The sequence below is a fragment of the Poecilia formosa genome, unplaced genomic scaffold, assembly GCF_000485575.1.
Source record: "Poecilia formosa unplaced genomic scaffold, Poecilia_formosa-5.1.2 Scaffold48, whole genome shotgun sequence".
Lineage (NCBI taxonomy): Eukaryota > Metazoa > Chordata > Actinopteri > Cyprinodontiformes > Poeciliidae > Poecilia > Poecilia formosa.
This window is the reverse complement of record NW_006799987.1, coordinates 2816645-2841581: the sequence shown is the minus strand read 5'-3', so window position 1 is coordinate 2841581 and position 24937 is coordinate 2816645. Positions and strand designations below refer to the sequence as shown.

The 24937-nt window shown below is 39.8% G+C and overlaps 1 protein-coding gene across 5 annotated transcripts in view; it reads right to left on the bottom strand.

Moving 5' to 3' along the window:
* Positions 1 to 4852: 4852 nt before the first annotated feature.
* slc8a2b (solute carrier family 8 member 2b) overlaps positions 4853 to 24937 on the bottom strand; it is a 94740-nt gene continuing 74655 nt past the window's right edge. For all 5 annotated transcript variants that reach the window (XM_016671708.1, XM_016671709.1, XM_016671710.1 and 2 more), the window contains 14 exons: positions 22324 to 22770; positions 20696 to 20833; positions 20399 to 20626; positions 19028 to 19393; positions 17815 to 17940; positions 17527 to 17722; positions 16303 to 16433; positions 13293 to 13666; positions 11842 to 11945; positions 11328 to 11345; positions 9454 to 9578; positions 8171 to 8270; positions 7021 to 7296; positions 4853 to 6108 (listed from right to left, as the gene is read on the bottom strand). In XM_016671708.1, coding sequence (XP_016527194.1) covers positions 5732 to 6108; positions 7021 to 7296; positions 8171 to 8270; positions 9454 to 9578; positions 11328 to 11345; positions 11842 to 11945; positions 13293 to 13666; positions 16303 to 16433; positions 17527 to 17722; positions 17815 to 17940; positions 19028 to 19393; positions 20399 to 20626; positions 20696 to 20833; positions 22324 to 22770 — 3006 coding nt within the window. In that variant the 3' untranslated portion in view covers positions 4853 to 5731. The remainder of the gene's footprint in view (positions 6109 to 7020; positions 7297 to 8170; positions 8271 to 9453; positions 9579 to 11327; positions 11346 to 11841; positions 11946 to 13292; positions 13667 to 16302; positions 16434 to 17526; positions 17723 to 17814; positions 17941 to 19027; positions 19394 to 20398; positions 20627 to 20695; positions 20834 to 22323; positions 22771 to 24937) is intronic.

The following is a 24937-nucleotide window of genomic DNA, read 5'->3' as shown; positions in this document are numbered from 1 at the left end:
AATAGCTTATTAAAATCACATTAATACTTTAAGATAAATCTTCCAGATTTAAAGAGAACTGTTAAAGCGAGTTAAACATGTCTGATAAAAGAAAAGCAGTAAAGTAAAAAAAAAACTTTCATGCATACTATCATTCAACACAATAGAGTAGCTTTGTTAGTTCTCATTTGTTTTTATTAATTTTTTCACCTGTTTGGACAATTATTCCCTCTGGTTCTGGATGCTGTGCAGCTCTTACTTTCAGAGAGTTCTTATGATGAGTAACCATGGAAACAAGGTATTGTTTTTACAACTGGGAGCAGCTGATTAGCATCACAAAAGCTCAAATAATACCTGAACTTTGACCTCAAATACCAGAGGAGTTGAAAAGGAGGCTTCATGGATGCAGAGGGAAAAGGGGGATGTCAGAATAAGGGTTTTATATCCTACTCTATCATTCTAACCAACCAGACAACTTTCAAGAGTCGAACATTTTTGACTTTTGAAACTCAGTTTTTTCTAGAAATTTTTTTTGGTTGTACTCCTTTTTCTTCTATCTATGGCCCTAAGACGCCATTGTAGGAGTGACTTTTAATGAGAGAATTCAGTCATTTTACTCAGATGTCTTAGAGCAGGTATGCATTTAAAAGTTGCTGCTCTAGAGAATTACACCGCAAAAACACAAAATCTTTCCAAGTATTTTTGTCTAGTTTCTAGTGCAAATTACTTAATTCACTTAAAAATAATACAAAACTAACTTACAAGTAACTTCTTCACAAGACTAGGGGACTGTTCTAAGGCAATATTTCCTTAAAAGGGATTAAAACAAACAAAAAAAGTAATAGTTCGATTGAGAGATTATTTTACTTCTAAGTACTTTTTAAAATCAGTTTTAACAAAATGTTGATTTAAATAAGCTTAGAATATTCTTGAATTTGATTTGATAGGAATTATGTTTAAGGGCAAAAAATTATCCAGTTTTATGGATATCCTTTATAATTTATTAAACCACAATTTCTGACTTTAGTGAAACAATCTTTAATAACAAAATTAGTTTGAAGCTCTGGTCAAGTCTGGTGGTAGAAGAAATCTGAAAAACAACAAATACTTTTTCAAAAGACTGACATAACTGATAAACAAATAAATGGCTTGAAAGAAACAGTTTAATGTATGATTGAAAAATGTGACAGCACATAAAAAATGTAAAATAAATTCAAAATATAGAAAAAAATGCGACAATTAAAAAAACACAGTATGAAAAAATAATGATATAAAAAAGAAACCAACAATAAAATTAGAAATGAAATGGATAAATTACATAAATACTGTTTAAAATTATAAATATTTACTTATGTTACAGTATAACCAAATAAGTTGGGAAAGTTCTGAATGCAATATTCTGTACATCACTTTATCAAGCCATTTATTTATTTCTGTTTTTGGGAATTATCTAAGAATCCATACTTCATATTATTATTTGATGTATAAATAACGACTCAGACTCGTCACACATTGAAAATAAATAAACTATATTTAACTAAGGTCAAGTTCACTTGATTAAAGACCTTCATTTTCTTTCAGTAACACATTACATGTCATGCCAAGTTTTCAAAAACAAGATTTTTTTCTTAAATTTTTTCTGTTGCATTTCATACAAAAAACTTCAGTTAATTTATTAGAATATTGAATAAATGTATATGTCTATCACATTATATTATAATAACTCAGTCATAGTTTTAAGACGGCATATTAGGGTCATTGCAAATAGAAAAAAAAGGAGTGAATTTTCACCAAAAAACTTGGAAATTTTCAGATTAATAGATATTTTCTAGAGAATACAAGTTTGAAAAGTCAAAATTATTATTGAGATTATTCTCAAAATTCTACCAAATTTTGGACTTTTCAAACTCAGAAATTTCCACACTTTTTTCTTAAAATTTTGAGAGATTAATCTCAAAATTTCAGTTTTTTCTACCAAATTTTGCTACGATTTTTTTCTTCTAAAAGCCTGACTTTTCAAACTCAGCTATTTTTTCTGAGTTTGAAATGTTTTTTTCAATTTCAAAATTTCAAAGCTTTTGTTTATTTACCAAAATTTTGAGTTTTCAAACTTATACATTTTCCAAAAGTCAAATGTGTTCAAATTTTTAAACTCAGAAATGTTCAAGTTTTTTCTACAAATATTTCTGAGGTTAATCTCAACATTTCTGAGCTTTTTTTTAAATTGCTAAATTTTTTTAAATGTACTTCTTTTTCTATCAATAACGGCCCTTATTTGCCGTCGTACAGTTTCCCTACAAAGATTCAGGCAGAGACAAATCTTTTTTAATCATCACATAAAACGAGTTCACAGAGAGACACGCTGGAGAGCAAGACCTGGGCAGGAGCAATGGGTGGGGGAGGGGGGACACAAACACGGACATGGAGATTTCACAAACGGGGGATGAGCCGAACGGAGGAAACAGTGTTTCTGTGCAAATGTAGGAGCCTGACTTAGAAAAATAAAAAAATAAAACGTCTCCTTCAGGGTAGACCATGCTGCTAACACACAAACACACGGATTCATCATGCATGTCCAGAGGAACACCAGAGGAACACGGAAACACAGAACACAGTGGGGGAGGGGCGAGGCGGTGGTGACCACATCTATCTAAGGAACAGCAAAGACCCAACTGGCCGACAGACAGTACAGAAGTTCACGGAAACACCGAGCAGTTCTGGTTCTGGCTGCTGGGTCGTGTCTGGAGCGCCGGTTCCGACCGGTTCCAACAAGCTCCAGTTGGTTCAAACCGATTTTGACCAGTTCCAACCAGTTGTGACTGGTTCTGACCAACTACAACTGGTTTTGACCGGTTCCAGCTGGTTCTGGCCAGTTCCAACCGGTTCCAGTCAGTTAAGACTAGTTCCAACAAGCTCCAATCGGTTTTGACTGGTTCCAACTGATTCTGGCCAGTTCCAACCGGTTCAAACCGACTCCGGTTTGGTTCCGGCCAGTTCCAAGCTGTTCCAACCAGTTCATTCCATCTGTTCCGACTGTTCCAACCAGCTCCAGCCGGTTCCTACCGGTGCTGCTCAGTTCTCCTGCAGCCAGACTGTCGGTTCCGTCATGTAAACATGCTACTTACACATACAGAGCCTCCTTCACAGGGACTGGGTGTAGAAATGTACAGAGACGGTAAACACTGCGGCAGGAGGCGTGAACGGACAACATGGAGTGTATTGCACAAAACGGCCGCACTCTGTTCACTCTGCGGCGCAGCTCATCTCTAAGAAAATAAATAAATCATCTCATCAGAATAGGTCTACATCAACAGAAAGACGGCGATGGAAGACCGAACCGGCCAAAATCAAGAAAAAATCTGCAAAAATTTATAACAGGATTGGTAAATAATCAATATTCTATGGAAGATGAATTAAATCCTGAAGTGTCTTGTTTGTTTACATTTTTCCTCTTTTTTCTTCTTTTAGACAAAAGAAATTATTTTTTACTATTTCTAAGAGAGCCTCCACCAATATCATGATATAGAAACAGAAACTTTTAAAACACACAATTTAATTAATCAAAAAGGTAAAATAGGGGGGATGATTTTTTAAACCACTGGATTTCCAATCCTGATGTTAAAGTGTTAAGTATACATATGTATGTATATATTAGAATATTCACTAAAATATTGCAAAATATCCTAGTGTATATTTTGTCAGATTAAAACAACCTTTTGAAAATAACATTTAGGCTGGTATTAAACATACTTTTCATTAAGCCCACAGTTCTGTATTAAGCATGATTTTTTTTATTGATCTGATGTAATATTCTAATTTTAAATGTCATGTTTTGATTAGCTGTAAGTAGAAAATCATCACAACAGAAATAAATACTTTCAAACATCCATCTATGTTTAATTAACCCACATAATGTGTTCCATAATCAAGCAATTTTATTTCTATAGCAAATTTTGAGAACACAGTTGGAGCTAAAGAGCTTTACATTAAAACAGAAACAAGTAAAATAATGTGATAAATATAAAATAAATATAAAAATAGAGAAATATAAAATAGTGCTGAATAAAAAATAAATAATATTCTAATTTATAGAATGAGTCAATTTATATTACAGCCGTGAGTTTAAAGTGTTATTTTGATTAATTAATAAATTCAGTTTAATACTTTAATGATTTTAACTCAGTTAATCTAATTTTTCTTTTAAACACAAAAAGTCTTTTATTTTGGTCATATATTTGGTCATTTTATTCAATAATTTAGCAAAATATAGTTTTAGATTAAAACATGATTAATTAGTTACAGATCCTGTAATTAACTCAATTAAAATTTTTAATCCAGTCCCGCTACTACTTTCAACATTTTGACATATTTTCCATTTATGAATTATTTGCATTTATCAAATTAATTTTTTCCTGATTTTGGCAGTTTCAGCCTTCCATATAGGGCAGCAGATTGTTAAATGTTGCGATGTTTTGATATTTTTCACCACTGGATCGGCCCAGGAGCGTGAAAGACAAATTAAAACCTAATCCACTAACATGTCAAATGACGTCATCTGCTCTTCATGCTAATCTGAACGTCGCCTGGAAATATAAAAAAAGTCTACCTTGGCTTCACCTGCAAGGAAAAGATACAAAATCACTTTTAGAAAGTTTACAAAGTGTTATTTTGGGTAAACGATTCAAATCTGTTATATCATAACAGTGTTGACGTGTTGAGCAATTTTAGGGTTTATGTAAGAGCTACAAAATAAAAAAGGATTTTTACTGATTTCTCATTGATTCAAGCTGCTACTGAAACAATCCTGACCTCATTATGACTCCTGCTGTTTATCAGCATCTTCCTCACCCTGGAAGATAAAAACCCTGGAATGTCAGAGTTTTATTTTAATCTGAGGAGTTTTTTTTTCAGGGTTTTGTTCCTCGCAGTCTGTTTAGCAGCCGGTAGTTTCAGTAGCTTCAGAGTTAAAATACTGAACAACAATAATAACATTTCATCTGGTGCTTCCTGCTTCTTGTTCTCCAGATGTCATTTCTACTGGATCCAGTGTTACATTATAGCAGAACCAGCTTTAAATATTGCACAGAACTAAAGTTTAACACTATGTTAGAGACGGCTGGCGCGGTTTGTACAGCTAGAAGCCTGAATACCACATTTACGTGTTTTTTTCCCTTAAGGCATCTTTGCTATGCGAGCATCAACGTGAACATGTTGATGGCTGGAATGAGTTTCTAAACGACAGATTTTCTGTAAACTAATACTGTTGTGCCGTTCTACAGCTGCAGCAGTGGGCGAGTCCGTTAGCATGCATGCTAACTGAGCAGACAGCTCAGAATCACAGGTGGATTCTGGGTATTTCCCTTTTAACAGGTTGGTTGTGTTTTGTGCATGCAAACCGTCCTCCGACAGAGACTAGGCGCTAAAGAGACACGTCTAAACTCATTTTGCAGCTAATTAATCACATTTTGGGACTATTTTTCCTCCTCTGAAACGTTTTCAGCGTCCGGTCTATTTACAGCGCACGTGGAGGACCTGCTGTAGTAAACACGTGTGATTTTAGCGTTTTGTAAACATTTGACTCTTTTCCTCCACCTCCTCGGTGTAAAAACCGTCGCTGCAGACGGGAGGGAATATGTTTCATCTTTTAGACCAGCAGTGAACCCGCTGCTCAGTTTCTCCTCCAATGATCTGTTTACATATGAACACGTGTCTGTCGTCGAGTCGCGTTAGACCGGCCTCCTCTCTCCTGAAGCTAGAAGCCCTTGATGTGGCAGTAGGCCTCCAGGCTGGAGAAGAAGATGTAGAGCAGCCAGAGGCCGAGGAAGAGCATGGTGGTGAGCAGGCGCGACGCCCTGGGGCCGCCCAGCTCGCCGCCGATGGAGGGCCGGCGCCGGAACAGCAGCACCGCCATGCAGATGAACGCGAAGATGGTGAAGAGAGTGACGGAGAAGGCCAGCGAACCCGGGTCCACCTTGAACTGCTTCCCCTTGATGGCCCAGTAGATGGCGGCCACCGACCACGCCACGCCGATCCCCAGGAAGACGTTGACGGCGTTGCTGCCGGTGACGTTACCCACAGACGCGTCGGCATGCTGGTCCTGGATAGCGGCCACTTTGCTGGCGAAGGTGTCTGCAAGGAGAGGAGCAGAAAATATTCCAGCAAGAATGTTTCACCTGCGGACAGCAGAGCCAAACAGGCACCGAGGATCACAGGGGTTCGCTTTGCTGAAAAATTCAAAATGGCAGCAATTTTTCAAGATGGTCGTCAAGAAAAAATTATTTTTGTACTAAACTTGCCAATATTTCTAACAAATTAACAGCTTAGGTGTCAAGTCAAACATATTTAGAACCATGAAATCACAGATATTTTCTTGATCTTGTGTTTCTGTTTTCGGGAAGAAATATTTTCAAAATGGCTGCCATTGTTGTAATGGAAAATCCATGTTTGCTCTAAAGTCAGCAGTAGTTGAGGCCACAGCTAACCAAAGAGTTAGCTTCACTAACAACTAAATGGCTAAGCTAGAATCTTAGCTATGCTAACGGTAAACTGCTAAACACAAGACGAAGATCAAAAGCAGAAATTAATGCTAATAAATGCTAATACTACACCGCTAGATGCACAAAAAATGGGCAGAAGCTAAACTGCTAAACACAAATATATTGTACAGAAACTAACAGTAACTCGCTGGACACATGAAAAGTTGAGCAGAAACTAATGATAAGTCACTAAACACATGAACAAATTAGCAGAAGTAGCACTAAACTCCAAAATCAAGTGAGCAGACGAGATGAAAAACAGCCACAAAGACAAACAACCACACAATGACACTAAAAATAAAACCATTAAAATAAAACAAAACAAAAAAATGAAGGAGCTGAAAATAATCTAATAACATGAAAAAAGTCATTTTCAAGCAAAGATATTACAAACAAGAAGCAAAGGGAAAACTCCAGCTGGTCCAAAATGAAGATATACATAGATATACATATAGATTATATAGATATAATGAACATAGAGGAAGCAGAGAAACTTGAGACCCACCTGGGATGGAGGTTCCCAGAGCCACGAACACCACGGCGGTCACGGTGTCCTGCAGCCCCACGGTGCAGCCGAAGTGCGACGCCAGGTCGCCGATGATGGCGGTGAGGAAGCCGATGACGCTGATGGACACGATGAAGCAGGCCCAGCCGTTCCAGTACTCTGTGGGCGGGACGCAGGCGAACAGAACCTTCCAGAAGACGGTGAGGAAGTGCATGACGTAGTCGTAGCAGGACGGGAGCCGCTCCTCTCGCCCTTCCTCCTCATCGTCTCCATCACCTGCAGCAGAGGCCAAAAGGTCAAAACCTCCAACCAGACTGGATCAAATACTGCCTGCAGTGGCTGGTACTGCCACTAGAGGGCGGACTTTAATTGAAACCCGAGTCATCAGTAAAAGATGCCCTTCTTAAGCCAACTTAAAAAGCATAGAAAACAAAAAGATCCTCCTGTGTTATAAGCGAAAAGATTTAGTGCTTTTTATCAAAATTCATGAATTACTGACTCAAAACAAGTTTGTATATGTTGCTTGTAAGTTAGTTTTGTCTTATTTTAAGCGTACTCAGATATTTGCACTAGAAACCAGACATAAATGCTTGGTAAGATTTTGTATTTTTTGCAGTGTTGTTGACTTAAATAAAACAAAGTTAACCACCAAACAAATCTCCATATCTGTGCTCTGTTACTTCATCTGCAACATGAGCTTAGTGATAATAAACCAACATATTACCAAGTATTTTTAGTGCAGTTTTTACAGCAAATTTCTTAGTTAATCTGAAATAAGACAAAACAAACTTACAAGTCACTTTTCAGCGAGAGATGGGAGCTTTTTTAGAGTAAATAATTCATTAATGTTGATGAAAAGTACTGGTTCCACTGGGAAATTATTTCACATATAAAATGAAAAATGCTATAAATGAAATAATCTGCCAGTTTAAGCAGTACCTTTTCACTCATTTTAAGGAATTATTTACTCTAATTAAACTCCTATATTTTGGTAAAAAAGTTGCTTAGAAGCTAGTTTTGCATCAAATGAACTAAGATATTTGCACAAAAATAACATCTTTATTAGACTCATCACTCCACAGACTCAGACTGGTCTGAGCAGCTGATGCTGGACTGGACCAGCTGGACGCAGGCGGCCATGTTGAATCACCTGCGCTGACGGTGACCGCCTCCACAAACTGCTCTCTCCAGGAGTGAGTGCCGATGACCAGCGCCAGGTTGGTCTTCTTGATCAGCTTGTCCACGGTGCTCTGCCAATCAGAAGCAGCGATTCATAAACCTTTAAAGTTTCAGTATGAAACCTTTATAAAAAGTATTTTTTATATATATATTTGTTGAAACTGTCACTATGTCATGACGGTTTATTATGCGACAAATAAGCTGTGTAAAAATCAACTCCTCTGCCTCGTCCCAGTACTAATTAGAAACAACCAATCAGAGCAAGAAGGCGGGTCTTAGCCCTGTTGTTTCCTCTCTGTTGCACTGCAGCTAACATAACATGATGCCTTAACAAACATGTAAAATATGTATTTTTATAGGCTACATGTTCTTTATTGTTGCGCAGGTAAAACAACAACAAACAGTCCAACTAGTCTGACACTTTGCTTCCTCCAGATGGTTTGGGATCCCGCCTGTTGAGAAACGATTGCTTCCTGGAGGCGTGGCCTGAGGTTTTAAATTTTACCCAACTGTTTACGTTCACCGTATGTAATGAATCAGTTCGACGCTGTGAAGCTAGATGGAAATTTCCTTCACTGTAAACAACCAGAGAGCGATAAACTGGGACGAGCGTCTGCAAATATTAATTCAATATTTAGAAGTGTGACCAACAAGGACTGAACAGCTTCGTTCACTTCCTCCGCTGTCATCGCTAAACTACAGGCAAACTACCGACAAACTACCATCCTAAAATAGCAGAAAATTAAAGTCATCGTTTACAATTTCTCCTTCTGTTTGCTGATTGAAAATCCAGGTGAATGGGAGAAGCCCAGACTGTGCTGCGACATCAATTTAAAAAATTTAATTAAAAAACAACAAGGACATTTTCATGTTTTTTTCTAGAAGATTTCTCTAAATTTCTGAGATTTTCTAGAAAATATTTACCATTTACTTTCCTTGTAATGTTGAAAATTAAATATTTTTTTGTTAACATTAGCTTCCACTTCCTGCAGAAGAAAATGTATTCATCCTGTTTTGTACATGTTTTTTGTTTTTCTTAAAAAACAACTAAGAATAGAAATAAAATGGTAAGTTTTTTTTTAAATGACCTCAAACATCTAATAGTAAATATTTCTATAAAAATGATGGTCGTCTTTTCTCCAAACAAGTCTAGACAAGTTTTCTTTAGCTGGACTGAGGGGGGAACTTCAGGTTGGGTTGTAGAGGCTGCAGTTGCAGTGCAAGCAGGCGGCCAGTAGAGGGCAGCACAGGCACCTTGAACTCGTAGGACTCCTCGATGACGACCTCCAGGCGGCTGTGCTCCCCCAGGATGGGCTTCCCCATCTCAGCGATCCGCCGGGCCTCCTCCTCCTCGGCGCTCAGCTGCCCCTCCGCCGCCTCTGAGGGGCAGGAGGGTAAAAACACATAAACAACCGCAGCAATGAGCTTCCAAGATGGCCGTCACGTCTTCCCTCTAAATCCAGGATCAATAACAGATTAGGCTTCAGCGTTTTGTTAATCCCTGTGAAGTCAGATTTGTTCTCAAAGCCCGGATCACATGCTGGTCTGAACTCTGGAGCGCTTCAGCCGGATGTGAGGATGAAATCTGACAGAAACAAACTTTAATCTCCAGATTTAATAAAAACTGAGTCATGAAGTTTTTTAATTCATTACAGTTTAGAGTTTAGTTCAGAAACTAAACTGAACTAAATGGTTTCTATTTGAACAAAGATGGATGGATGGATGGATGGATGGATGGATGGATGGATGGATGGATGGATGGATGGATGGATGGATGGATGGACGGACTCATGATGAAAGGTGGAGTCTAATAAATACAATCTAATCATTTTAATCCCTCCCCAATAGAACCAAACCGATTGGCCACATTATCTCCTTCTCTGTGTTCTGGATTGATAATTTAAATTGATAATCTGTATTGGTAATCTGAACCAAACTCTCTAATCCCAGAGGAAAGGCGGGTTAAACAGGAAACCAATTAATCTGAGGAGCAGCAGAGCAGAGCGGGAAGCAGCAACTGTTTCTGTTTCTGCTGGGCTCACCCACTCCCAGTCCATCTGCCAGCTCCTGGCCCAGTCTGGTACTGGTCCTCCGCCAACCAATCAGAGCTCACGTTGGACGAGCAGCCCAAGCAGCCAATCAGGGGACAGAACAGAGACAAGGCGCTCTGAGGTTCCTGACTGCAGCAGGACGTTTTTCTATCAAACTTCTGCTGCTCTCCGTTTTAAACATGTCCCATCTCTGTTGCCGTAGTTTTGTAATGAATGTATTTTGACAGGAAGTGTCGTTTTTATTCAGATATTTGTCAATGCAGGAGATCTGGAACCAGAAGACGCTTACACACAAATCTCAAAATCTTACCAAATACTTTTGTTTAGTTTCTTGTGTAAATACTTTAGTTCACTTGAAATAAAACAAAACCAACTTAAAAATGAGGATTTTCAGTAAGACACAGGAGTCTGTTTAAAATAAACAATTCCTTAAATTTAATAAAAAAGTACAACTTAAACTGTCAGATTATTTCACTTTTATCAACTAATTTTCTCGTGTTTTAAGTGAAATAATCTGCCAGTCGAACTGGAACTTTTTAAAATGAATATTAAGGAATTATAGACTTAAACAAGCTGTTATATTTTGCTGTAAAGTTATTTGTAAGCTAGTTTTGTCTTATTTTAAGTTCACTAAGACATTCACACTAGAAACTAAACAAAAATACATGGTAAGATTTTGTGTTTTTGCAGTGCAATGCTGGTATTCATGCTGCTTGTTGGTGAAAATAAATGAATCTTCAAAGGAAATGTTGAAGTTATGCAGGTAAAACAGAAATTATGATCTGACTGGAGCCGCTTGGCATGCAGGCAGAGAGCGGAGAGCTGAATTCATCCACCGACTCCTCTAATCGGAGACAAACCTGCTGCTGCTCCTCTGATGGCTGCAGTTTTCTGTGATTAAATGTGAGTCTCTGTGCTGCAGACTGAATGTGACAGAGGAGTGAATCTAATCCGCATTACGTTCTGATATTCTATGTAAAAATAAAATGTGAAAATAATTAGAAGATTAAGCTGAACACACATTTCCTGACCAGTCTAATGAGGTTCAGCTGAAAGCAGAGGAATAATCAGACTTACCTTGGTTAAGCAGCAGAGCTGAGGACAAAATAACACAAGAGTCATCAGTTATTCTTCATAAGAAACATGAACAGTTTAACAGATTATTTCACTTATATAGATAAAAAGAAGTAGCTACTAGTTCCAGCTTAAGATTATTTTTAATATATAATAAAATGTTTTTCCTATATTATGCTAAATTGATGAATAAGTCATTCTACTGGCTGATTATTTCACCGAAAATATGGAAAAATGTCTTTTTGTAAGTGAAATATCATAAATATTAAGGAATTATTTACTTAAAACAAGCTCCTAATTTGATGAAAAGTTATTTTTAAGTTAGATAAAACTAACTGAATTTTTAACTAACATGTAGGTAGTTAAAACTAAGTTTTAAGTAACTATGTGTTTTAACTCACTAACTAGTTTTAACTTACAAATGTTTCTAAAGTAAACCACAAAACTTAAATTGTAATCATATTTAAGTTTTCATGTTTTAAATGTAACTCTGTGAATTTGAGTAATTTTGTCTCACCTGAGATTCCTCTCTTCAGCCAGCGCGGCTCCTCCAGAACGATGAAGAAGTTTTCGTGTTTTTCATACTCTTCATCATCGATTATCCTCACCTGTAGGGTCTGACTGCAGGGAGCACAAACACAGAGCGCCACCAGGCAGTGAACACCTTCCACCAGCAGGGGGCGAGCAGGAGCGAAACACGAACTGGTTTCCGTTTCCTGTTTCTCTTATGGCTGCCGGCTGCCCGTCTGAGCCGAATCTAACGACACAGTCAATAACCAGAGCTGGGTAGTAACTAGTTACATTTACTCTATTGCATTTACATGAGTAGCTTTTTGGAAATAAATTAATTTTAGGAGTATTTTTACTTTTACTTGAGTAAAACTTCTGGATCCTCTTCCCAAAACATTCAGCTTTAATGTTCTGAAAGCAAACTGCAGACTTCAACTAGTCCACCGAAATGGGAGTTTTTACTGACCGTCTCCTCGCTTCCACTGAGTTATGCACACGGAACATTTATAGCCTTGAAATGAATTTGTATTTTACTGCACTGCCATGATCTCACTTCAAAAAATAAAGAAAAATCCAAGATGTACCGTAATTGGATTCATTCAGGAGGAATTCACCGGGTTTTTTATTTGCCCGGTGAGTAAAATGCTGCAGGATCTGCTGTGTCATCAATCTGCAGCCACAGTGCTACATAAAGTCACGCTAATCTCTGTTAGTATTCATGCTAACGGCGCGGGGACTTCCCTCCAGTCAGCGCTGATGAATTAAGGATGAGAGGCTGTCTGGAGCCACAGAGGATAGAAACATGGGACCGGAGGCACGGAGGTTCAAAAACCACAGAAGAAGACAGGAATTGATTAAAACAATGACTGACCGGGTTAAAAACGCAGAAAAGTTAAGCTTAAAGTGACAAATGACAAATATTTGTTGTTATTTTAGTTGTTCAGTTCGCTTTAATCCAACTCCAGTCCGTTTGCCTAGTCAAAGTCCGGTTTGTTTGGTTTGGTGTGAATGCTAATCAAACTCTGGTCCGCCTACAAACTTTGGTCTGGGTTTGGTTGAAGTGAACTCTGGTTCAGTCCGAATGTATATAATCATCAAACGGACCAGAGACAGCTCTAGAAACAGGAAGTGGACTACAGCGCAGGGCATTCTGGGTAAATACAACCAGAACAAACGAACTAGCCTAACAATAGCTGGAGAAATGGCTCGTAGTTTTTAGCCAAAGACTAAAGAGAAATCCTCCAAAAGCTAAAATGTCATGCTGCTGCGGTTTTGTTTACAATTCGTGAAGAAGGACGTTGCACTTTTTCCTCAGAATTCTGACATTTTCTCATCATTTTGACTTTTTTCTCATAATTCTGACTCTGATCTAATAATTCTGGTACAATATGTTTCCTGTTCAGTTGCCCTCGCCGTAGCTCTGTGAGCGTTTCCGTGGTAACAGCTGCTGTGCCTCACGTGGTTTGGTCGTTGGTGAACTCCAGCTCCCCGCGCGCCTCCTCGTAGTCCTCCCCCGCCATGGCGCTGCCCGACTCGGTGTGGTACGGCAGAACCACGGTGCCTCTGGCGCCCGAGTTTCGCACCACCGTCACCTCCATGGTGCCCACGCTCTCGCTCACGCGCACCAGGCGCTCGCTGAACGTGAAGATGCCGGCGTGGTCGTCGTCCAGGATGGTCACCGTGGCGACCAGGGGCTCGACCAGCCGGGCTTTGGGCATGCTGCCCGCCTCGTCGCTTTCGAACATCCCCTCGGCGTCGCCGATTCTCAGGTTGAGCAGGCGGACGAAGAAGTGCTCGTCTTCCTCGAAAATGTCGTCGTCGATGATGCCGACCTGCAGACGCACAGAGGCAGGATTATTTAACTCCTAACTGAAAACTTTCATTTCCCAGTCAACAAAGTCTCACGACAGGTTGATTTAAGAAAATTTGACTCAAATATTTGTTGGTTAAATTTACCTGGATTTTTCACCAAACCCTCAACAAGCTGACAAACTTTCTCTGAGAAAGTTGAGTAGATAAAAGCTTCTGGAATATTGAGATTAATTACAGAAATTATCTAGAAAAAAAATTAGAAATTTGAAGTCAAAAATTTGCAAAAAAATTTTTAAACTTTCATTTCAGAAATTTTCTAGGAAAAATGTGGAAATTTCAGAGATTGATTAATCAATAAAAATGGATAGAAAAGTTGAAAATTTGCTACAACAAAAATCAAAATTTTGATTGTAATCTCAGAAATGTTCTAGAAAAAACTTGGAAATTTCTTTGTTTGGAAAGTTGGGGATATTTCACTTCTGAAACTCCAAAACTTTCTAGAAAAATTATGTGATAAACCTCAAAATGTTTGCTTAGATGTTGAAAATTTGCTAGGAAAAAAAAAAAATTGAGATGATTGTCAGAAATTTTCTTGTAAAAACAAGGGAATTCATAAGATTGAGTCGTCAAAGATTTGTTGGAAAAACTGAAATTTTGACATCAATCTCAGAAAAAAACATGCAAATTTCTGAGTTAAAAATTTGCTAGAACAAAAAGAAATTTTGAATTTTTTTTTAGAAAACCTCAGAAGTTTGAAAAGTAGAAAACGTGATACTGTTGTGTAACTTTAGCTTTAAAGTAATGTTGGATAAGAACCGAGATGTTGGTGTGTGCGTTGTGTTGCTCTCTGCTCCTGCTGCGGCTCCTCGCCTCGCCCGCTGCGACTCGCATCATCAATCAGTCCCTCTTTCCTCTCGCTTTGATCATCTTGGATGTTGCATCCAGCCTGCAGGATTTTCTGTCTGCGCGCCTCCATGATGTAAAGCCACATCCTGCACCGCTGCAGAGCCTCGGTTTGAGTTTATTCCACATGCAACCTGCTGCTGCAGCAACATTTCAGCTTCTCATGTGGAAAAGTGGCTGAGAGGTTCAGCAGCAAAACGAGACGCAAAACAAAGTTATAAATAAAACTAACAAAAACTGGAACGGAGAAAACATTTTTCATTAATTGAAATAAATAAATAACGGTAATTAATGTGGAGAAACGGTAACTAACTGGAGCTAATTATAGTTTGTTAAATTAATTAAAACACACTGAACTTAGAGATGATATTCTCTGTTTTCATGTTTTGAATCTATTGGACTTTTGAACTGATGTGAAATTTATTTATTTTTTACAGTTTTGGCTTAATTATTGCTCTGAATATGTTTTTGAGTCTGTATACTCCAGTTAACAATTAATCAGTTATTATTTCAATAATTAATCCAATAAAACTTTTCAGTGCTATAAATGAGCTAATTTTGTTTTATTTTGATAGAAAATAACTCTTAGTTTGCTGTTTTAATCCTTCAAGTTTTTAAATTATTCTGAACTTTTTTGAATGTTTGAATATCCAAACTTTCACCTCAATGCTCCAAATTTAGATTAACATATTGAAAAAATGAATTATGTATTTCAAACTTTAACTGGGTTAATTTGATTGTTTTAGCATAAGACAAACACAAACCTTTGTATTTGTCAAAATGAGAAGATGATGATTAAATGTCTCTACTTGTGATTCATATCTGCAGCTCTGGAGCCAAACCAGAATGAGCCAACCAGAGAGTCAGATCTTACTGCAGCGTGTTGTTAAAAAACAAAGACATTTCTGCCCAAAGCATCAGAAATTTTCTAGAAAAAGAGAGAGGACATTTCTGAGTTTAAATGTCAAAAATTTGCAAGAAAAACTCAAATTTTGAGATTAATCTTAGAAAACGTCCAGAAAAGAACTGGGAAGTTTCTAACTTTGAAATTTCTTAGAAACTTAGAAATGTTCTAAGTTTCAAAATTGGAAAATGATCAACTTTTGAAACTAAAATGTTCTTGTCTTTTCAATACATTTTGTGGGATTATCCTCAAAATGTTTGAGTTTTTCTTGTAATTTTTCAACTTTTCAAACTCAAAAATTAAAAAAAAAATTCCTAGAAGTGTTGTGAGATGAATCTCAAAATTATTAATTTTTTTTCTAGAAAGTTTTTGGTTTTTCAAACTCATAAATTTCCTTGTCTTTTCTAGACAATTTGTGGGATTATCATTTTATAGCAGAATCAACTTTTCAAACTCAGAAATGTAAAAGTTTTTTCCTAGAGATTAACCAGAAAAAATTCTGATCTTTTTTCAGCAAATGTTTGACATTTGAACTCAGAAATGAAAAAAAAAGAAACCAGTTCTAGAAATTTTGTGTGATTTATCACAAAATTCAGATTTTTTTCTAACATGATTAACATTTGAACTCAGATATTTTCTTGTTTTTTCTAAAATGTTTCTGAGTTTAATCTCAAACATTTATGATTTTTTTTCTAGTAAATGTTTGACATTCAGAAATATCTTTGTTTTCTATAGAAAATTTCTGAAATGAATCCAAATTTCTGAGTATTTTGGCAGAAATGTGCTCTTATTTTTCCTCTGAAAGACGGCCGTAGAACCTTTTTATGTTTTATTCGCGCTGCGACTCGCCTTGATCTCTTTTTGAGTGTCTCCGGGTTTGAACACCAGCGTTCCCTCGCTGTAGTCGTAGTCGGACCCGGCGTTGGCTGACCCGTCTTCGGTTCTGTAATCCACGTAGAAAGTGTTCTCCCCCAAACCGCCTGCAGGCCGAAAACACAGCAACAGTCAGAAAACCGGGAAAACGAACACGGCGGAGGAAGCATCATGCTGTGGAGTCGCTAGACGAGAAATGTGACATTAAACGTTCCTCCACTGATGATAACCCAAAACATAAAATCAGATAAAAATCGACACATCAGGCGGTTTATTCTGCTTCTGGGTGAATCTGCAGGTTTCAGGTCGTTTCTAAAGTCTCTCTGAAATCACAGCAAACCTGTGGACACACAAAGCTAACAAGTCACAACATTTTAAATCTGAAGGAGTGGTGCATAAATCAGATTCTGCAGCAAGATAAAGAAATCTAAAGGTTCTAAAGTCATATTTTATTAAAAACCAAAAGTTCTCATCAAACTGTCAGTTTTAGGGCCAGATGAAAAGATTTTTACTTTTATTTATGAGAATAAAACTGATATCACCAGAATAAACTCGCAATATGACAATAAAGAAATTGTATGATCATAAAATTAAAAATAATAAGAACATAAAGTCATAATAGTAATATGAGAATAAAGTAGTCAAATGACCAGAATAAAGTCAAAATAATGTGATATTGAAGTCGTAATATTACGAGAATGAAGTTATAATTTTATGAGAACTCCTATACAAAAAAGTACTAACATTTAAAATAAGGAATATTGAGAATCTTGTAAAATTAAAATTCACAAATGATGAAATATTTAAACTTTTAACTCATCAGTGGCCGAACTTTGAAACTTTTTATCACACAGCGTTTCTCCTAAAGCTCTAACTCTCCTCTGGTAATATTTTATCTTTATTCTCATATTATCGTGACTTTATTCCTCATGTTGTTATTATTTTCTCCCATCCAATGAAACGCCAGCGCCTCCCAAGATGGCTGACCTCAGGCATCGTCTATTCATGTCTAATGTTGTTTGTCTTTTTGTTTTGTCTTTGTTTAGGCTGGACTGAAATGTCAATTTTCCACCTGAAGGGATAATGAAGGATATTTTATTCTATTCTTGTAAACAGAGGAGATTTATTCCTCTTACCTGTCATAATTAACCCTGAACTGTTGAGGAAGTGAAGGTTTTATCTTCCCGGTGCCGTTCCTACCTTGGCAGACCACGGCCAGCGTGAGAACGCCGCAGTTCTCCATGCACTGACTGTGGGCCGTCTCGAAGGAGATGTGGCTGCAGACGGCCAGGTCGTCTTCCTCGGCCTCCTCTTCGTCGGTCACCACCGCGCGCCGCGCGTTGTCGGCCACGTGCCTCTTCAGGACGTTTCCGGCTCCGATCATCATCCGGGTCGCCTGACAGAGACGAGGCGAACAAACCCGGCGTTTAGGGCAGCACTTTGCGGTTCAGGGTGCGGTTTGCGGTGAGGCAGGTGGGCGGAGCTTACCTGTATGCGGTAGAAGGCGCGGCTCTTCTGCTGGTGCAGCAGCGCGTAGTAATTGGCCAGCTCCACCAGCTGGTCCAGCTCTTTGTCGGGATATTTCTGCTTCAGCTCCTTCAGGATGCGAATCACCTGCCGAAGACAAACCGGGTTCAGGGTTCTGGTTCCTGTCACTTCCTGGTTCGCTCGGTTCCACTGGAGCATTTCTCAGGGCTCGTTCACTCCAGCCCAGTTCAATCCGGTTTAATCCAACTCCAGTCAGTTTGTTTAGAAAGTCCGGTTCGGTTGGTGAGGTGTGAATGCTAAGCTAACTCTGGTGTCGGTTCAGTTGAAGTGAACTCCAGTTCCGTTTAGATGCATATATGAACGTCAGGAGGACCAGACAACGCTCCAGAAGCAGGAAGTGGACTACAGCGCAGGGCATTCTGGGTAAATACAACCAAAGCTAACATGCAAACAAGCGCTAGCAGCAGAAATGGCTCCTGGTCTTTAGCCTAAAGAGAAATCCTCCAACCGCTAAAATCTGACGCCTCCATCTTGTTTCCATCTGGTGAAGAAGGAAGTTGCTCTCAGTGTCTTCAGAGGTTTTTATGTCATTTCCTTCAGTAGTTCTTGGTGCAGCGCCCCCACAGGCCAGGAGGGGAACAGGTTGGTTTGACTCAGAGCAGAGAGAGAGAACCACAGCAGCTGGAGGAAGTTCTGGTTCCAGTAGAACCAGAACTTTCGGACTGTCAGGTCATTCCTCTCTCTCTCTGCTCTGAGTCAAACCAACCTGTTCCCCTCCTGGCCTGTGGGGGCGCTGCACCAAGAACCACTGAAGGAAACGACACAAAAACCCCTGAAGACACTGAGAGCAACTTCCTTCTTCACCAGATGGAAACAAGATGGAGGCGTCAGATTTTAGCAACTGGAGGATTTCTCTTTGTTGTTGGCAAAAGTCTAAGAGTCATGTCTGCCGTTGACGCTAGGCTAAAGTGCATGTTTTGGTTGTATTTACCCACAATGCCCTGTGCTGTAATCCACTTCCTGCTTTTGGAGCGGCCTCCGATCCACTTGACGTTCGCATTTAAACTGCACCAGAGTTCATTTTAACCAAACCCGGCCCGAGGTTTGTAGGCGGAGCAGAGTTAGCTTGAGTTGGACTAAAACGGACTGAATGAACCCTTTGATTTAAACTTCCTTCCTTCTCCTCAGTTTAACTCGTTTTTCTGTGTCTCACCTCCTTGCGGCTCTCGTCCAGCTCCCTGCCGCTCTCCATGTTCACTGTGGCGCTGTTGGAGTTGGGCAGGTTGCCCCTGGCGACTGCCGCGGCGCCGATGTTGTTTGCCGTGGCGCCCGCTGCTCCATCCGCTCCGTTCTCAGCAGGAACCACGGCGCTTCCCTGTGGCAGCTTGCCGTCAATGATCATCTCCATGCCGCCTTTGGTGGGGGTCAGGTCCCCCTCGGTTTCCACGACGATGCCGTGGCGCTTGTCGGCACGGTAACGCTTGCCCATGTATTTGTAGAAGAGCAGACGGCGATCGGCGATCCAAGCCAGGAGGACACAGATGGGGAAGAAGAGCAGCGTCACCAGAGCTTCCCAGACCTGAAACACAACGGCCAGAGATTTAGGGACAAAGATCCATGAACCCGTTGACCTGGTGACCCCTGCAGGGTCATGGAGGGACCGGTGGGAGAACCAGAAAGGATAAATAGGCTGGGAATGTCCAGCACTAAGGAAGGAGCCGGGTTCTGTTTCACAGAGCTTTGGTGCAGAACAAAACCTGAAGACCTGATTAAACTGGCATTATTACATGTTTTCCAGGCACAAAGTTCCATTTTATAGCACAATCAAGAAATAATGTTCTACATCTGTTAAATATGACTTAAAAGAAATTTATATTTGTGATTTAATGCCTTGAAATTTGGTCTCTGTCTCTTTAAGAAGCTCCTGCTCTTTCCGAAGCTCCGCCTCCAGGAAGTCATCCAACATGGCTCCTCTATTAACCCTTTGTTTTTACCAGAGTTTCACTTAGAAGTAGCTCCTTAGGTGTTTGCTAATTGGTGCTGGCTAGTCTGAAGGAGCTGAATGGGGGAGGAGCTGTGCCTCGAAGGCGGGGCTAGGTCCATCTGGTTGGTTACCATGGAGATTAAAGGATTAATCAAACATGCATGAAAGATTCAAGGCAACGCTCCAGGTTTGTTTTTGATGAGGAAATAACATTACAACATGATGTTTTACATGACCCTGCCGTTTTAAGATTGTGTGAGCTGTATTCAATGGTGACCAGAGGTTTGCAATAATATGGGAAAATGTCTTGATAAAAGTGGATTCATCTGCCAGTGGGACAAGAAATTTTTCACCAAAATTAAGAAATTATTGACTTAGAAGAAGCTCTTATATTTTGCTTAAAAGTTACTTATCAATTAGTTTTGACTTGCTTCAAGTCTACTGAGATATTTGTATTAAAGAGTAGTCAGAAGTACTTGGTGAGATTTTGTATTTCTGGAGTTTTACCAATCGTGACAGTGCTTTCTGGTTTTGGGGGCTGAGGCTAATCCTGCTGATGGAGGGATTAGCACCACAGCTTGGCGAGACAGGCGGCCTCACCTCCACGACGCTCGGCGACATGACGGCCAGGATGAGGTAGAGCCAGATGTAGGCGAAGATGCTCCAGAAGGCGGTGATGAAGAACACCCGCAGGTGTTTGATTTTGCGTGACTGGCCGTTGGGGATGACCCACACGCAGATCCCGATGATCACGAACATGTTGAAGGCGGCGCTGCCGACGATGGTCCCCGGTCCCAGCTGGCCGGCCTCGAAGTTGTGACCGCACACCTGCAAAGGAGCGGAAGCTGTGAGAGCCGAGCCGGGATGGACGCGACGCTGAGGCGTGACGGCGTTTACCTCGATCACCGACAGCAGGATCTCCGGAGCGCTGGAGCCCAGAGCCATGAGCGTCAGGTTGGAGACGGTTTCGTTCCAGATGCGAACTGTCGCCAAAGACGTTTCGCCGTTCGGCATGGTGATGGTCACCTCCTTCTCCTGCAAAGCACACACACTGGTCACCTGAACACACCTGAGGAGCGGGGCAGAGCGCAACTAAAGTTCTGGATTTTCTTCCACTGAATGAAAAACAAACATGTTCTAACCAAAAATCCACCAGAGACACTGTTAAAGTTTCAGAAGAACGAGTCGGCTTTCAATCGGTGTTAATCATCTTTAATCACCTTAATTAAAGTCAGAAATTATAAACATTTACTAGAACGTATCTGACAAAAGTCTATAAAATGACTCCTGCTGTCATTTGAATTCCTCAGTTTCTGGTTTATTTATCATCATTTGCATCTAATGACCTTCATAAATCCCTGTGATGTCGGCAGGAACAACAACACGTGAACCAAAGAGACGAGCCGATTCCCATCTGAGGCGGCTGGAAATGTGACCGGACTTTAATTCACTCTGACCCAGAGTCTGATGGACAATCAGCCGTCCTCATTCAACTCTCAGACGCCCGTTCTGATACCGTCTCTTCCTCTCCGCCTCCAACTTATCTCACATTTCCATGACGGCCAATCCCACTTCAATTTGTTCCACCGTATCTACGAGCTCAGACGGGCTGAACTGGGCGAGACGCTGCAACAGATTCAGAGTCCAGCAGGCCTGGCCCAAACTGAGCGTTAAAACATAGAAAAGAACATTTTACTGTAAAATATCCCCATTTTCTGATATCCAGCTCTCATAATGAAGGAACATTCATCTGCTGTTCTGCATGTCCAGAATCAGAACCTGGTAATCCAGATCAGATGAACAATTAGAGGCTGGTTTATCTGAAGGTGTGACATAATTTTAAATTTAAAAATAGATGCAGAAACCTGCAGATCTGAAGGTTTTTACTTATACAGCTCTTAAAGCTCCACTAACACCTTCATCACATCGGCCACATTTCAGTTTCAGGTTTTATTTTCCGTATCAGGACCAGCAGGATGACTGCCTGAGGATTTTAAATTCATTTCAGGTTTCTTTGGAAATCTGTGCCAAACTTCAGCATATAGAGGACGCACTTTACAAACATAAACTAATTATTTCCAACTATATAGTAGATTTTTTTGTACTTTACTTTTGAAGCTCAGAAATTTCCAAGTTGTTTTCCAGAAATTTCTGAGTTTTGAGGGTTTGTTTCTAGCAAATTTTCGATTTTTAAAATTCAGAAATTGTCTTGTTTTTTCTAGACTGTCTAAAATGGATCTAAAGTTTCTGAGCTTGTTTTTTATATGTACACTGGCCAAAAAAACATCGGGTCACATGGGGACCAACAGATCTAAACAATCTGTGTGAACGCTGTCTAAGCCTCCTTCGATTTCTGACGTGAAATTACTTAAAGCTCATCAGAAATCCAAACAAAAACCTTCAGCAGCCTGAAAAGTTGTCGATAAAGGTTAGATTCAGAACAAAACTTTCTGCACAAAGTTAAATTTGAACGACCTGAGCTGGTTTAAAGCTCCTGGTTCTGTTTCCCTCCCGGTTCTGCTCACCTGAGAGGTGATGACCTCGATGGACGCCATGAAGCGGTCAGCGATGATGGACACTCCCAGGAACATGTACATCAGGGAGACGAAGTAGACGACGGCGCGGGCCACTTGGTACCCGAGGCCCGGCTGCTCGGGCTTCCACACCGGCAGCAGGATGCCCTCGGTGCAAACCGTCGGCTTGTTGCACTTATCCGGACCGCCAGAGGTGGAGCTGTTCCCGTACGGCAGCGACGGCGCCGGCGAGGCGGCGGCCGACGAGGGCAGCGCCGTCCGCGGGTCGGGCTCGATGCTCGGGTCGACGCGCTGCGACTCCGGCTGGCAGGCAGGGAGCAGGACAGCGAGGAAGAGGAGGAGGAAGGAGGAAGGGCAGGCGAAGGGAAACATGGCGGAGCCGCGAGAGGAAGAGGAGGAAGAGGAAGATGGGATCCAAGAGCGGCGCAACGAGCTCACCTGGAAAAACAAGAACAGATTTCAGACAAAAACGTTCAAGAGGAACTTAGAGGAGATTTCCAAACACAGACATGGATTTTCTAGAGAAATGACGGAAATTCACTTTTCTAACTCAGAAATTAGAAAATTCAGAGTTTGGAAAGTTGTAATCTTTTCACTTATTGAGTTTAGAAATTTTCATTTTTTTCTAGAATAATTCTGGGATTAAACTCAACATTCCTGATTTTTTCAAGCAAATTTTTTAAACTCAAAAAACTCCAAGATGTTTCAACAGTTTCTGAAATGAATCTGAACACTTCAGAATTTTTAAGCTAAATTTTCAAACTCAAAACTCTAAAATTTATTTGTTTTTCTAGAAGATTTCTGAGATTAAGATCAAGATTTCTGATATTTTCTGCCAGTTTTTTTACTTTTCAAAATCAGAAGTGTTTCTGTGTTTTCAGGAAAGTTTATGAGACCAAACAAAAGATTCCAGTTTTTAGGCAAGTTTTTGACTTTTCAAACCAAGAAATTTCCAAAATTTTTCAAAATAAAAAATAAAATAAAAAAAATTGAGATTAATCTGAATATTTTGGATATTTTCCAGCAATATTTCGACATTTCAGAATTTCGATTTCTTTTTTTTTTTGTCCTAGATTAAGCTAAACATTTCAGATTTCTTCTATCTAATTTTTGAATTTCCTTGTTTTTCTTTTAGGAAATGTCTGGTTTTTGGTGTAAATTTGCTCTTCCTAATCTAATGTGGTTTTAGGGATGACAATGGCAATAAAACGGCTTCATAAAAACACTACAAAACACAAAATCAAATATCTGCCAAGTTTTTTTCAAATATCTCAGTAAACTTGAATAAAGTTTATTCAAGAGAGCTTCCTTAATATTGATAAAAACAGTAATTCCACTGTCAGATTATTTCTCTTATAAGTTGTGAAAATGTTTTGTTATAAGTGAAATAATGTGTTGGTGGAACTAGTACTTAAAAAAATTAATATTAAGGAATTATTGACATAAAATCTTGCTGAAAACTTACTTGTAAATTAGTTTTGTCTTAATTAAATGAAATAAGACATTTTCACTAACCCAGACTAAAATACTTGTCAATATTCTGTGTTCTTGCGGTGCCATAAGACATGAATCCCTTTTGTTTTGTATATAAATCAGTGCAAAACCATGAGAGGATCCAGAAAACGCAGCAGATGAAACTGAGGCGACATTTTGTTGGATTCTCCGTTTTTCTGTGCGTCTCCCAGCGAAGTGCAGCTGATCGCAGCGTTTCTGCAGCCGTTTGGACCGACACGATGCTGCTGCTGCTGAGGAAACCCGGATAAGGAAAACTCTGGATGCTCTCCGGTTGCCCCTGGTTGTTCTGATTCATCCTGTTATAATTCATGTGTTCATCTTCTCCCAGTTCTTCTAAACACTCAAGGGACCGAAACCATTTCCACTTTAAGATCCTCGAAGCTTTTATGTTTTTATTATCCTGGAGGGATTTTATTGATTCTCATGGCTGCAAATTGTTTTTCCCTTTTTGCTTCTTAGATTGTTTTACAATGTTATATTAAAACCCACTGCAATTGTGAAACTGTGATTTTATCAACATTAGCAGAATATTATTTACTTGTAACAGCTTCTGTCTGTGGGCTTCAACACAGAAATTAAATCTAATTCAGCACTAAGTGTTGGTGGGAGCAGATTTGTACAAATTATAATTCTGACAATAATAAAGGATTTCTGCAGGTTTTCACCCCAGAGGTGGTAATAACGGTGGAGGATTGTTTTGCATCAACACTCTTCAGTGCTGATGTCTGCGACAGACAGCAGCGTTAACTTTAAATGGTGCAATGGAGGAAGTGACAGAGCAGCTGCAGTAAAACTTAGAAACAAAACAGAAACGATGCTGAAGGGGAAGAGAGAGAATGGAGGAGGAAGAGGAGGAAGAGGAGGGATAAATGGGAGGGGAGGGGCCGGACGCCCAGAGGAGGCTCTGCTCGGCGTCGTCAATCAGAGGGCGGTCCGTTGTCATGGTGACGGGGATGAGGGGGGAGATCGGGCCGGGGTCGGGTTCTCGTGGGACGATTGATCAGAGAAAACGGTCGTCCATCAGTAAGGGCAGCCCCCCCCCCCCTCGAACCACAACCCAACACCAACACAAACACCAACACAACCAAAC